General features: G+C 41.8%; 1 protein-coding gene across 1 annotated transcript in view; it reads left to right on the top strand.

Annotated features, from left to right (window-relative positions):
* The first annotated feature begins 711 nt into the window (after nucleotides 1-711).
* ANK2 (ankyrin 2) overlaps nucleotides 712-14,281 on the top strand; it is a 177,224-nt gene continuing 163,654 nt past the window's right edge. The window contains exon 1 of the mRNA XM_075709393.1: nucleotides 712-846. Within this exon, the coding sequence (XP_075565508.1) occupies nucleotides 712-846 (135 nt within the window). The remainder of the gene's footprint in view (nucleotides 847-14,281) is intronic.

Raw genomic sequence — 14,281 nt, 5'->3', positions numbered from 1 at the left:
AGATTGTCCTTTTTGGATACATTGGAGCTCCTCTGAAATGAAACCCAGGGGATATATCAATTCAAAAGCAAGCTCATCACAGTATCTACACGAAGATGAAATACCACGTGAATCACAGGAATGAAACGGTCATGAAATCTGCACTCGTACGTCTTGTCTCATTTTTGTAAATATCAGAAAGATTCAACTTGAGTTAATCATCTTTTTGAATTAGGAACTCAGAAGGCATTAGCAACGTTCCGAAATTTAGTGCTTTCTGTAAACACAGCGAGACCGAGAGCGGTAGGGGGAAAAAAAAAAAAAAAATCAAAACATTCAAAGGCATGCAGCTGGGTAATTCAATAAGCCTCACATGCAGAGGCATTTCACTCAGTGGGACTTTAACTTTACGTGCTGGGCAGGCTGGCTGTACGCTGGAAAGCAGTTCCCCCCACCCCAACGCCATTTACATGCATAGCTGGCCTGGTAGGTGTAAAAATAGACGGGCAGCGCCTGAATTGGAAATGGTCACCGACTGCTGCCCGCAGTTGCTGGGGTTTCGGGTTCTCCGTGACACGGGACGGCTCGGGGAAGGGAGCCCGGTACGAGTGGCCGGGGAGCGGAGCACGGGCGGGATCCTCCTCCCGGATCGTCGGCCGTCCTTCGGGAGCACGGGGCACCCTCCGCGGCGCAAGGGCAATCCCGCTCGTAGGAGTTAGCAGGAGAACTGATATGGGCAATGCACCGATTTGCCACTCTTGTCATTCAGATAAGGGTTTGAGAACGCCAGGGAACATGCAGGATTTGGATAAAACCTCTGATTATTACGGATGCGACGGTGAAGAAAGTAAAGATCCTGAAGCCCTGGTAAGTCTTGGCTGCAGAAATCGGGAATCAAAGGGAAGAATTCAGCTCAGGGTTGTGCGGCTTAGGTTTGAAAAGGATCTCTTTGCTCAGCCTGAACCTTCCTTGATAGCTTGCAGTATTAAGAGATGTGCTAAATGTGTCCATCTGCAAGCTTTGCTTTTGCTGTTGTGGCTGACTAATTAAAAAGCAGCTGTCACTAAGCTGTGCAGTCACTTAAATGTGTTGTCAGCTCCCAAAAAGTTTAGGTATACGGGGAGAAAACACCGTCAGTGAAACGTGCCCTTCAAATGAATGGACGTAATCCATTATCCTAGTCTACTTGACTGCTATAAACGATCCCGCATCGATCACTCTCAAAATTTGCACTCGGTAACTTTTTTTTTAAGCTGTTGTCTGTCCGGTACACGACGTTATTTTCTGTGCTTGCAGTAGAGACAGAGCCCCACGGACCTTTGCAGAGATGAGGGTTACAGGGAGTGGGACCAGGCACAGGCGGGGGGGGTCACGCTGATGACTGCAGGACTTGAGGGTCAGGCACGCAGTGTAGCAGGAATGGCAGCATTTGCTCTGCAAACCAGAAGAAAATAATTGAGATGAATACTTGTGTGAAGTCTAGCAAATTAAGTGCCTCTTTTACATTTTTTTTTTCTTTTTTTTCTTCCTCTTCCTCCTTGGGAAAGTTGTTATTGAATGGTTATTTCATTCAAAACTGGCAGGGCAAGGAGGTAGTGTCAAAAATTCTGGCAGAACAGGAAGATTGGAAAACCTTTAATGTTGACGTATCCAAATATTATCCCCTATTGATCTAAAATAAAATTGTTCTCAGGTCAATACTATGCTTTGCGCCTGCATGAATCACTGCAATGCATTATAGGAAATGTAGTTGAGATGAGTTACAGCGTTCGTAAGGGAAGAGACCGGAGGCACTCCCGGCAGCAGCTTGCAAGAAATTCTGCTTCGTCCTAGAAAATAATTTTGATACTGTCTTGCTTTTCGGGTAGGAAATTGTTTTGGCTGAAATTTTCTGACCAGTTCTGCTGCTTATTTCACTGATAGCACAGTTGGACCAGTTCTTCAGAAATCGAGCTTTCTTTGAGCTAAAACATGACAGTAAACTATTTCTTTGAGATTTCAGACAATTTTTTTTTTTTCTCCCACCAAATAGTTTTTGGTTGAATTAACAAATAAGCTTCAGCATTTCTGATGGGAAACGTGAAGTCGGGGTGGAGGAGAATGCAAGCGCAGGACTGCCCGGGGCAGTGGTGGGGAGGATATGCCTGCTGCCATTGCCGAAGATTTCAACAGGCGTTAGAATATTTCCCTTAACGTTATGGGAATCACACGGAAGCTGTTAGCCAATGTATGTCACTTCCCTGTGACACAAATAAGCCAGCTCTGAAACATTTCTCCCTCTCGGAACGTACAGTCTCCAGGCTGCCCTTCTGCATAAGGTCAAGTCTTTGAGGAGGCAGGAGCGAGCCAAACCGAGCAGCATGTGATCTCTGAGGGTTTTCTTCTTTTTTTTTTTTTCCTTCTTTTTGTTTCCCCTTGGATACTTTTCAATCAGCCTTCAGAGCTTTTTCATAGCAGGCAGAGATCAGGCACTTTGATAATGTCTTTGATACATTTAATCATAAGATCTTGGCTTTGTATGGCTCTGGTAGGGACTGACAGAGCTGCTTTAGAATATTGGTCTTGATTCAGATGTTACGGTGCTTGGAGGATTACAGAGGAAAATTGTATTTCCCTAAGAAGGTTTACAGTCTCTCATTATATTTATTATTATGATTCCTTACAGGAAGGTTAAAAAAAAAAAAAAAATTAAAAAGGTGCCTGCAACTTAGAAATATCAGCAAAGTTTTGTCCCGAAGGGAGAAATTGTATATTAGGGTTTTTCCCCCAAACAGGAATATGGTACCCAGCGCAATACTTTGTTAGCTATACATTTCCTATGCTTTTATACAGCTGCAGCCATGCTCGCTGCCTTGGTTTATGAAAAAGAGTGCCGCATCAAGCTCAATATGATGGCTCCATGAATCCCGTACCAGATAAAAGGTTCAGAGTAATTCAGTTGTGTCCTGGTTTCGGCTGGGATAGAGTCAATTTTCTTCCTAGCAGCAGGCACAGTGCTGTGTTTTGGATTTAGGATGAGAAGAATGCTGATCACACGCTGATGGTTTTAGTTGTTGCTCAGCACTGCTGATGCCAGGCAAGGACTTTTCAGCTTCCCCTGCTCTGCCAGGGGCACAAGAAGCTGGGAGGGGGCACAGCCAGAAGAGTTGATCCCAACTGCCCCAAGGGCCATTCCATACCATACGGCGTCATGGGCAGTATGGAAACTGGGGGGGTTGGCCGGGGAGCAGCGATCGCTGCTGGGAACTGGCTGGGCATCGGTCGGCGGGTGGTGAGCAATTGCATTGTGCATCACTTGCTTCGTGTATCATTATTATTATTATCATTATTATACTGTTACTATTATCATTACCATTTTACTTTATTTCAATGATTAAACTGTTCTTATCTCAGTCCAGGAGTGTTTCTCACTCTCACTCCTCCGATTCTCTCCCCCATCCCACCGGGGCAGGGGCAGTGAGCGAGCGGCTGCGTGGTGCTGAGCTGCTGCCTGGGGCTCAACCACAACAAGTTGGTATTCAGCCAACTTAAATAGCGAAGTTGCTTTGCCTAATCTAATCTTTTCTGAACTAAACCCAAATGGAGTCTGCTGCTTCAGGCCTATCTTGCTGAAGAAATCAGGAATGTGTTGGTTTGACTATCCGGAATTGTCTATAGGATGGCAAAGAACTTTGTCAGATGGGGAGTCAAATTTTGATACTGAGTTCATATTTGAAATAACAGCAGCGTTAAAAAAACCCCACAACCAAACTATTTCATAATCATATATTATAGATTTAAGTACTTATTTTTTTCATGTGCTGAAACAAAGACATCTCAGGTGACAAAACACTGGGGTTTGTCGCATTCACTATACATTAGCCTCCCTCTTTATTTGGATGTTTAATTACCTTCCTATTCACTCTTGAAAGTCTATGATCCAGCCTTGTTTCACGGTGCTGGTGTATGTTGTATCTCAGACTACCTAGGACAGCCTGCTCTCTGAGTTTCAGGACAGCATCGTTCTTGTTTGAGGAATAGTGTGGCCGGCAGGAGCAGGGAGGTGATTGTCCCCTGTGCTCGGCGCTGGGGAGGCCGCACCTGGAATACTGTGTCCAGTTTTGGGCCCCTCAGCGCAAGAAGGACATTGAGGGGCTGGAGCGTGGCCAGGGAAGGGCAACGGAGCTGGGGAAGGGTCTGGAGCACAGGGCTGGTGGGGAGCGGCTGAGGGAGCTGGGGGTGTTCAGCCTGGAGAAGAGGAGGCTGAGGGGAGACCTGATCGCTCTCTACAACTGCCTGAAAGGAGGGGGCAGGGAGGGGGGTGTTGGGCTCTTCTCCCACGTAGTTAGCGATAGGATGAGAGGAAATGGGCTCAAGCTGCACCAGGGGAGGTTTAGGTTGGAAATTAGGAAAAATTTCTTCATGGAAAGAGTGGTCAAGCATTGGACCAGGCTGCCCAGAGAGGTGGTGGAGTCACCATCCCTGGAGGGGTTCAAAAAAAGGGCAGAGGTGGCACTTTGGGACATGGTTTAGTCTAGTCTGCCCTTGATTGGCTTACAGTAGACTTGGTAGTGTAGGTTAATGGTTGGACTGGATGATCTTAAAGGTCTTTTCCAACCTCAACGATTCTATGATTCTAAACTCCTACTGCATCCCTCAGAGGAGGAGTTTTCTCTTCCCTGCTCAAGGTAGTGGATTTGGCAATGTGGTCTTTTACGTCGTCGTCCGAGACAGCGGGAGGGTCAATACAGGGAGCTGGCTGTGAAGCAGTGATGGGGAGAAGTGCTAAGCAATTTGCAAAAACTTGGGCGATATCTGTGTGTGTAGAGCGTAGGACGTGCGGGCCAGCCAGTGCCTTTCGCTCCCGTGGCTCCAGCAAATGGCAGTGAGTGCCTGGGATTGAAACCAGAAAGTTTTAAACACTTCAGTAGGCCAGAGCCATGCACGACGGTGTTCTAAAACGGGCTTGCAGACAGTGCAAAATGCAGCCAAAGAGCTAGTTGTTTGGTGTATTTTAGACACGTACCTTAAAGCGGGATCAGCTTTTAGGAAGTATCCCTTTTCATTATTATAATTCTTATTTGGTGCCCTAGGGAGCCTGTGTGGCCCGCTTGAATTAGGGGTGTAGCTTTTATACGGGTGAAATTAGAGGAAACCAGTTCCTTTTTGCTGCCCAGAGTCAAATTGTTTGAAATTTAGGCCCAGGATTACAGGAGTTTTGTTTTACAAGTAGCGTTCAGCTGGGAATTAAGGGGAAACCAGGAGTGCTTAATGTCATGAGCAGTATACGAACAGCAAGCGTCACGGTTACTGGAGAGAAGGGTTTTTGCGTGGTTTGGTTATGCTTCAAGTGTAACTCCCCAGTTGATTGGGGATAAATTGATGTGAGGAGAGAGGAGGAAATGATCCGTGCTGGGGACGATGCTATTTGCCTGAATCCTAAAAAAAAAAAAAAAAAAAAAATCTTGTAAACGAAACCCGATTTCTTTCCACAATGGGCAAAATTAAAAATTCTTCATTTACTACTTCAGTATCCATTTTACCTTTCTGTACAAGTAAGGTCTTTACGATGAGTCTTGCTGGCAGAACTGGCATCAAATTAGCAACTGCTGCATTCCAGTAACACCCATTTTGTTTGCATCTATTTTTGCCTGTCTCAAAGGAACATGAAATCTTTTTTTTTTTCCTGTTTATCGTACCAGTAAGTTTGAATCAATGGGCAATCGGTTAATGGTGTTTAGGTAATTAAAGCTGTTTGATTCTGTAGCACTGACGGTGCTAGCACATCTCTTTTATTAGAAAGTGTCCCTTTGACAATAAGGCAAGGGATGGAAGGGGATGAAAAATTAACGAGAGTGATAGAATTATCTGTCAACAGTCTGCTATAAACTTTACTTACAGGCTAAATTTTTGTGAAGGCTAGTTGTTATTCTGCTAGATATGCTTGGAATGGCATCCTAATTCTTTCTAGAGGTGTTCTAGCATTATTACCTCTCTATTTAGGAACATCATTAGTAATGGAAACTTGCCGTGGCAACCACTCAAATGCCTGCCAACTTCTAAAGTTGTTACTAACACCTCAAAATCTCAATATATGGTGTCCAGATGATCCTAAATATTTTTCCTTCCTTTAATATTATTCAGTTCCCTTAGTGGAAATCTTGGTTCCATGTCAGTATTTAAGAGACTTCAGTGAATGTGTGTCGCGTAGGAGAACTGAGGCTGATCCTGTGGTTCATTTGGACATATCCTGAACCCTTGTTGTGTCAGGAAATGACTAAATGATACTTTCACTCAAATTCCAGCACAGGAAACTTTCCCATTAAACAATAAGTTTATCCATGTCTATTTTTAGAAGAGTTTAAAAGTCTTAGTAAAAGACATGAAGATTTTTCTAGTTTCTAGGATTACTCAGACTATGGTAAAAGCTTTCATTCTTTAAACCCAAATCCTTTGGGTTTTGATTCGTTGGGGGGGGGTGTTTGGTTGGTTGGGTTTTTTTTTTTTTCTTTCTTTCTTTCTTTTTTAAAAAATCCAGGCTATGTTTTCCAGGTGCTTTTGAGATTCATTTTTTAGATGCACACTGATGAGTATAATTCTGACTTGCACGCATTGATTGCAAGCTGGGATTTATAGCAAAATGCGCGGTACGTGAATAGCCCGGTGGGACATCAGGGACTGCACATGCCTGAAGTTCAGCTAGTACGGAAATGCTGTTCTGGATTAGAACCCCATTACTGATGTTACTTCATATTTTAAAATCAGTATGGATTAAAATAACTTCCATCATTTCAAATGCTGTATTTGGAAGGAACGTGCAGCTGGGCGAAAGACTTTTATTCTGTTCTTTTTCACAGAAAACTATGCAGTTTTGCCTCAGTTCTCACAAATCCTTCATTGACATAGTAGAAGTCAGCTGGCAGCGAGTCCAGTATGTCAAATTAATGAACGTAGTGGGAGGACTCCTACAGATGTCTGTGGCAGCTAAGTATCGTAAAGGGTATATAGAAGACATTTGCTTCTTGGCTCAGGTTGGGGTTGATTTTACATTAGTTTTCTCTTCCTCTTTCGCTGCTGCTGCTGTATTTGCTAATATTGGCCCAAGCTCGGGAACCCAGTTAAGCATGTACTTAAATCCATCCTTTAGCAAGTAACTTAAACCTGTTTAATTTGAGATCAGTTGGACCTGAAGATGTGGTAAAAAATTAGGCGTATGCGGAAGTGTTTTGCCAAACGTGGTCCTTTATCTTCTTTATTCTTCTCCTGGTTAAAAACAGAGCAAAACCGATGAAACATTTGTCCATTCCAGTGGAAAGAAAAGAGTGGCTGGATGGCTGCTATCCTGCCAGCTCTGGAATTTCAAAGAGGAGTTTGCAAAAGAGTCAAAGGTGTCAAAATACAACCACCAGCATAAAGTGAAAGTCATCCCTTATGAATAATTGGGAATTTCCCCGTCAATATCAAAAGATAGAGCAGTTGAAGCCTGGCTTTTCCATTAGTAAAAATTAGAAGGCTCCATAAGCATGCAATAACTTTCAGTTGGGTCTGCCTGGAGCAATCTTGTAGCAGGAGCTGGTATTCAGATAAAGCTGTTAGCTAGGCATCATTTTCTCCTTGCTTAGAAAGGAGGAGAAATATTTATATTTAGAAATAGATATTTAGATATCTATAATAAATAGATATTTAGAAACTTTCTAAATATCAAATGCAGCTTTCTGAGAACGGTCTTCGCGGTGAGATATGAAACTACTACGAAACTGTCGTATGCAAATATTAAAATTAGTGGAAGAAGTCTTTCAACTCAGCAGTTATTAAAATACGTAGGAATTATAATGCAGCTGTTATTTTATACTGTGCATAGTTCAGAATGCATTCCTCAACCTAGTTTTATTTTCTTAGCTTCTCTTTTGCAGTGGCTCTTTCCATCTCCAGTCATACCAATGAAGTTCATGTCTCAAGGATGCTCGAGGTCTTGAATATTGTTACACACTGTGTCTCCTTTGGGTCGCAGCCTCTTTGTCTAACGTAAGCAAGCTTCTACCGCTACATATAATAAACACAAACAGCATCAGTCTTCCCACCTACTTTGGCACTGTATAATTTTGGCTCCTACGCATCCCTTAGTAGATCTAATGAGAGAATATTCATGCTGAGGAACACGGGACATACTGAAGGGGCTGCTTCTGAATCCAGGCAACGCTGTCACAGGTTTCTCTGTCAGGCAACCATTTTCTGGGTTTAAATATCTGCAAACTCATTTTGATTCGAAGTCACTGAATGTTTTGGTCCTGGGACGTACACAGTGTGTAGCACAAAAGCTTTTTCTTTTCTTGTAGCTGTTTCACCGTCTTATTACACAATACTTTTTGCTGTAAATAGCAAGAGTTTGTATGCCAAAGTGTGGGCTCACGTCCATACTGCATGCAGCATTATGGGGAGGGCAACTCCAGCCACAGTTCCAGCTCCGTGCTGGTAAAAGTGGTGCCAGCTTCTCCGTCTCCTTCGTGACGTTCTATGATTAATTGGCCTAAATACTCCAAGTGCCTTAAATTATTCAGGTGCATAATATGTACTTAAAAGAATATTTTTATTTTTCTGATTTGTAACCATCATCATCAACCTGGAGAGATAGACCCCGAGATAAAAATAATTAATTGCTAGATGCTATTAGGTACCATCTTGGTAAAGAACATTTAACTTGCTTGTGACCTTGTCTCTGACAGCGTGTCTTCCTCTTCACACTTCACAGTTCCTGTGATTCAGCTTCTCATTTCTTAAAAAAAATGTTAGCTTATTGTAAGGTCAGTTGTGTCTTTTTCTTGTATAAGAAGGTGCCTTACGTTATGGGAAAGAGATGTTTTCTTAGTTAAGACTGCTATTGTAGAATTGTGGGCTTTTCAGTTCACCTCTTTGTTTACAACTTCTGTACAACCCAAGGTACGTAGCAGGACAAATTAGATCCGAAATGCCTGTACGTGCTTCAATGGGAAAAGCTGTGTGATAAAAATGCTTTTTTGAAATCCAAAGAAGAAAATTGGGCACGTTATTCATCCAGGAATTTAGATAATGAAATTTCTTTAAGAGCTGCTATTTAATCTATCTTTCTTCATGTCTTCCGGTAAATTCATGGGAGGAAAACATACATTTTTATAAGCAAAGGAAGTGGCTTTGAAAGTCAAGCACTGTTGTATTTCTTTCCTTTCAGAAGATGAATATTATTTCATTAAAGGCTGGGAAAATCTGCTTGAATTGTAGCTGTTATTATCTCATTTAACTCATTTACCAGTGTTAGATTACTGAGCCTGTGCCATTGCAAATGCAAGGTTTAGCTCACGTTTTGGCATGCATATCAGAACTGCAGGCTGAGACTCTGCTGTGGTAGTTTAATTTAAAAAAAAAAAAAAAAAATCCTTTGCGTTATTGCAGTCATAGCTGCATCTTAGGCTTGCAGTTTGCAATATCACCGTTGTTCTGTTGTGATGCCCTTTGGAGATCAGCTATGCTTTCAGCTCAATTAAAAAAAAAATCAGGATGCAAAAGATAAAATGTGAGCTGCTGAAAAACTAGCTGGCAAGGTTTACAGAAACTGTTCCAGGAGGAAGGAGCATTCCTTTTGAAGGCCCATGTTATACATTTTGAATGCTGGTATGGAAAAAGCCACCATACTGGCAAAAACCACGTATGTGACAAATGAGTTGGGTAATGGTAACGCCGTATCTGTGCCGCTTTTAGAGTTGCACCCAATTAAACGATGGCTGCTTTGAACAGATGGTTTCTGAAATCAGGGAATAACCAAGCCAAGGGACAAAATGTAGTGGTTATCTGGTTATCTCAAGGGTATGAGCATAAATCAACGCTCTAGAAGGTGTAGCATAATAAAAACTTAATGGAACATGTTTACATATCTGTCATTTCCCCCTTGCATCTTCTAAGTACTGAAAAACATCAAGAAGCCATGAAAATCTGAGTTTAGATTATGCAACTTCCCTTCTGCAGTGAGCCAAATTCTCAATGCCAGGTATTACCTGAATATATTAACATGATGAGCCACCAGTCAATTAAGAGCTTTTTAACGAAGAAGACTTAACAAGCCATCAGCATGTCACTAATTATAAAGAGAGCCGATGGACAAACACCGCCTCACAACTCTGAAGTTTGTAAATGGCATTAACGCCGTCAGATAACCGTGAAGCCTGCCGTATTGACAGCTTCTGTCTTAATGCTGATTGGGTGTGCAGTAATAATACAGGATTCATTGAACGTGAAAGTTTTTGTAGCTGCTAATGATTTGAGTTTCTTGATTTATATGAAGCATACAGGTTAATACCAGGTTTTGCTCACCTCCTGATCGGGGCCAGCCTCTTCAAAACTTACAGCTAGATAAATTTTTTCCATAAAATCAAAGCAGTATGTCCCAGAGTTGATGCTTGAAAGGAAAGTTTAAAAGGGTTATTAGTATTCAGATACACACTTTAATCCACAAACGAACCAAAAATGTTAAATTAAGGTGCAAAACTACTATTTGGTTATTATACAGCAGTTTTGAATTCCGGTTTAGCTGTCATTCAATTAATAAACTGTATTTAACAGATGAGAATTGTTCAGTAGGGCTTGTTGCTAGGCTCCGTTCTCCCACAGAGATGTTTGTGATTATGGGCAGGCTGGGGTCACGCACCTTAGCTGGAGCAGGGAGGAAAAACCAAAGCCAACCCGCAGGAATAATTTTACTATAGACATGATTTCAAACAAGTATTTGGATAGTTTGGGTAATGTTATTACGAAAGCCGTGTTTTGCAAACTGAAGCCTCCTACTCCCCCAATTTTTCCTTCTTAAGCGTGAATCTGGTTTTCAGCAGCAAATTTGAATATGTGGAGAAATTCCTATGAGTTTGGTCCAGCATATGATTTCAACACTACGCATCATGATTTATTTTTGCACGCGTCTATAAAATGCCTTTGAGCATCAGGCGCGTGCTATGTCCGATAAGCGATGTGGTATGCTGTGAGACAGGAAAGGCAACCAGAGCGAGGACAGGAACCAGAAGGGAAGGTTTCCAACTATAATAAATAGTTGGAAATAAATCAGAATAAAATACCGATTTCCATATATGATGTAATTACTGAGCTTCCCCGAGCTATATGTTTCAAATTCAGGCAAAATTCTGGCATTGCAATTAGCAAGAAAGACGTTGAATCCACAGCCTCTCAGTCATTTTTTTTTTTTAAAAAAAATCATATATTCACTCGATCATTTCTTATGTTTTCTTATGCAATGTCTGACAACTAGGTACTTAGAATGCATTTGCATTCTGCTGTGAGTATGCTTAAGGTTACAGGGATTTTTTTCACATTGTAGTATATTTGTTTCCAGTGCTCTGAAAATTCTCATTTTTGCCTGAAATTAGTCCTCATCCTCAGTCACAAATTGAAGAAGAAAAGCGAAGTGAAAAGACAGGAGCTTTTTATACGGTTCAGTAACACCAAATATTCCTCACAAATCTATAGCATGTGTTAGAATTGCATTGCAAACAGAGTTTTTACAAAACGTAGTTATGGCAGACTTGTAGCATTCTCTCACTGCATATGTATTGGAAGTTGGTTTGGGGTTTTTTTCACGGTGCCTGTTGTCCTTCTCTTTGATCAGTATTTGGTGTGTGCAGAACTGCAAGTAAATAGTCCAGATTCAATCACGATTGTAGTGAAAAGAAAAATTCTCTATGGAGCAGCTGAATGTTAATGTTAACTACTGTCAATGGGGCATTTTTCATGGAGCAGTTGGATATCTGAAAGTAGGACATTAGAACAAGCTTGTTAAATCAACAGACTGTGAGTTTGTCCCATACTATAAAATACCAGCTGAGTATTCTTCAATCCTCCGTACCTTATTCTAATAGCATGTTAATAAGATATTGAGTAGATTGCCCAGCCTTACTGACCACTAGGTCACTAAGTAGACCCTTGTAGACGAAGCGACCCTTAATTCTGACTGACCTGAGCTGTGGGTGGCGTGTAGCGACGCCAGCTGAGACGTTGCAAATGAACATGTCAACTGGAGTTTCCCAGATTGCAAACCTCTCATGTTCATGCGGTCGTTGGTAGCTGCTGAAGGCACACTCTTCTCTTGTAAACCTTTCTTTTCCTTACTGGTAGAGTGCTTGCTTTTGAGCTGCATACATGCGTACAACTCCTAAAAAAAAAAAAAAAAGTCTGAGGGGTGCGTGCATAGGAAGAGGTGACGTGGTAAGTATCATACGGTGCAAAGGCCTCTGGTTCCATGTTTTTTTCTTCTTTCTTGTAAAGAAAGTATCTTCAGATGACAGTGTGTTGACAGTTTGTCTTCACCGGTCGACAAACTAGTAAAGACCGATATGCCAGCTTCTGTGCCACTGAAATGCATCATGAATTCAGCTAAAAACCTACATGTAAGGAAACAAAATGTTTCATGAGATTACTGAATCAATTGGAAAAGCCCACAGATCAAAAATCACGGTGTCCTAGCATGGCAAGGCTACAGAAAACTGCTGCTGTTGGCTGCTGAGACAGTTGTGTCAAAATGGATTTGAATTAATAACATGCTCAAGTGAGCAAATTGCTGAGACAGTAGTACTGACAAATATGCTTTTTAAAGACCTTAAAAGAATGGGGGAAAGGACAAACTACTGATGACCGACCAAAAAATTAGAGTTGACAAACCAGGAAAGAAAACACAGCTCTTAGTACCTCTAACTTCTAGGGCTCCTCAGCTTTAAAACACAGCGCTGAATCTTTGAGTATTTCATGGAAGCACTCACTGGTATTTGTATGTGAATTTGTATATGAAGCAGCTGAATTGCTGCTTCATGTCTCTTATTTGTGTGTTCAAGTTTAATATAAATGAGAACATCATGCAAGTCTGTGAGAAACTATTTTGAAACAGGAGAGGCCAGCCTGTGAGGAGGTGGGTACAGTTATAGTCATCTAATACGAGGTCAGTACACGTTACAGTGAGAAAATTCATAAAAAAACCAAAGACCCTGTAGGCTAGGACTTTCAAAGGCACCTAAATGAAGCATCAGGATCTCACGTGTTTCACTGGGATTTTAGCAGTTTTGTTCCTCTTCTATGCACAGCCAAGCACTGTTATTTCAGAGTGAGAACATACAGAGAGGAGACGCTTCTGGAATAGCAGTGCCTGTACGGGGAGTTAATCATGAGGAGTTAATTCATAATAACTCTTCATGTAGATGAGAAGTTCATGTTCCGCATTGTGATCGATATTCAGGTGTACGTAATGTGTCTTGGAGTGATGTGCGTTGCAGTAATTTAATTTTGAGATAACCAAAGTATGAATCAAGGAAATGAGAATCTGTTTTGAAAGCGCTGCTTGCATCTCCCTAGCCAGAAACAAATGGAATGTAGTTGTGTGGTCTTAGCTACAATCTGAGCTTCCAGCAGAAATCGAGAGTTTAACATTTTTAGCCTTTCGTGTTACTCTGCGTGAAAGAAAAACAAGCGGTGATTGATTCATCCCTAATAAAACAGAAGTTGTAAATGTTCGGGTTTTGCGTCATTCTCGCTTGACCTTTTAAAAGTATAAAACCAGATGATTGCAGTTTTGGCGTGGCAAATTATTGTAGAACTAGTAAAGCATGAAAAGAAAAAATGGGGAAAAAGAAGGTAAAATGTGTCCGCTATTGAGGGCAAAGATGCTTTTCCCATTAATCTCAAGAGTGTCCGGATTCACCCCTCATGTGCTCAAACACTTGTTCTTGGTTAATGTTTTTACCAAGACGGTTGATTTTTCAAAGACGTTGAAACATTAAAATATACTTTGGTGTCTTGGTGCGCGCCTACGCGTCACGGGGACGGGGCAGTGCTAGGAGCTATCCCTCGGTCTGAAAAGGGATCTCTTCCAAGTACCTGTCGGAATCTGCTCCTGTGTCGAGCCTCATCCAAACGCTTGCCTGACGCAAGCCTGAAGCTATGAAAGGGTTCCGTCAGCGTGAATTCCTGCGCTACCTTCCCCTTCGCCCGCTGCGTGTTTAGAGAGATGGTCTGTTTTCGTAGCAGCGAAAGATGTGGAAAATGTGCTGAAGTTTGCCGAAAGGAATTTAAAAGGAAATATTTTTGTCTTGGCAAGTAGCGCAGTTGTAAGAAGAATCATTTTGATGACATCCATCTGCCGCAGATTAAAGTAGGTTGGAATCGGCGATTATGAAGTGAGTTAGCATGGCGTGGTAAGTAGGGTGACCGACATAAATGCATTGGGTGACGGCAATAAATCGCTTTGTCGATCAGCGTTAATAAAGCTGAGAGTGGGAGGCTTTTAGGGTATTCTTTATTT

Source organism: Pelecanus crispus, chromosome 4 (genome assembly GCF_030463565.1).
Source record: "Pelecanus crispus isolate bPelCri1 chromosome 4, bPelCri1.pri, whole genome shotgun sequence".
NCBI classification, from domain to species: Eukaryota; Metazoa; Chordata; class Aves; order Pelecaniformes; family Pelecanidae; genus Pelecanus; species Pelecanus crispus.
This window is presented reverse-complemented; position numbering and strand designations above follow the sequence as displayed.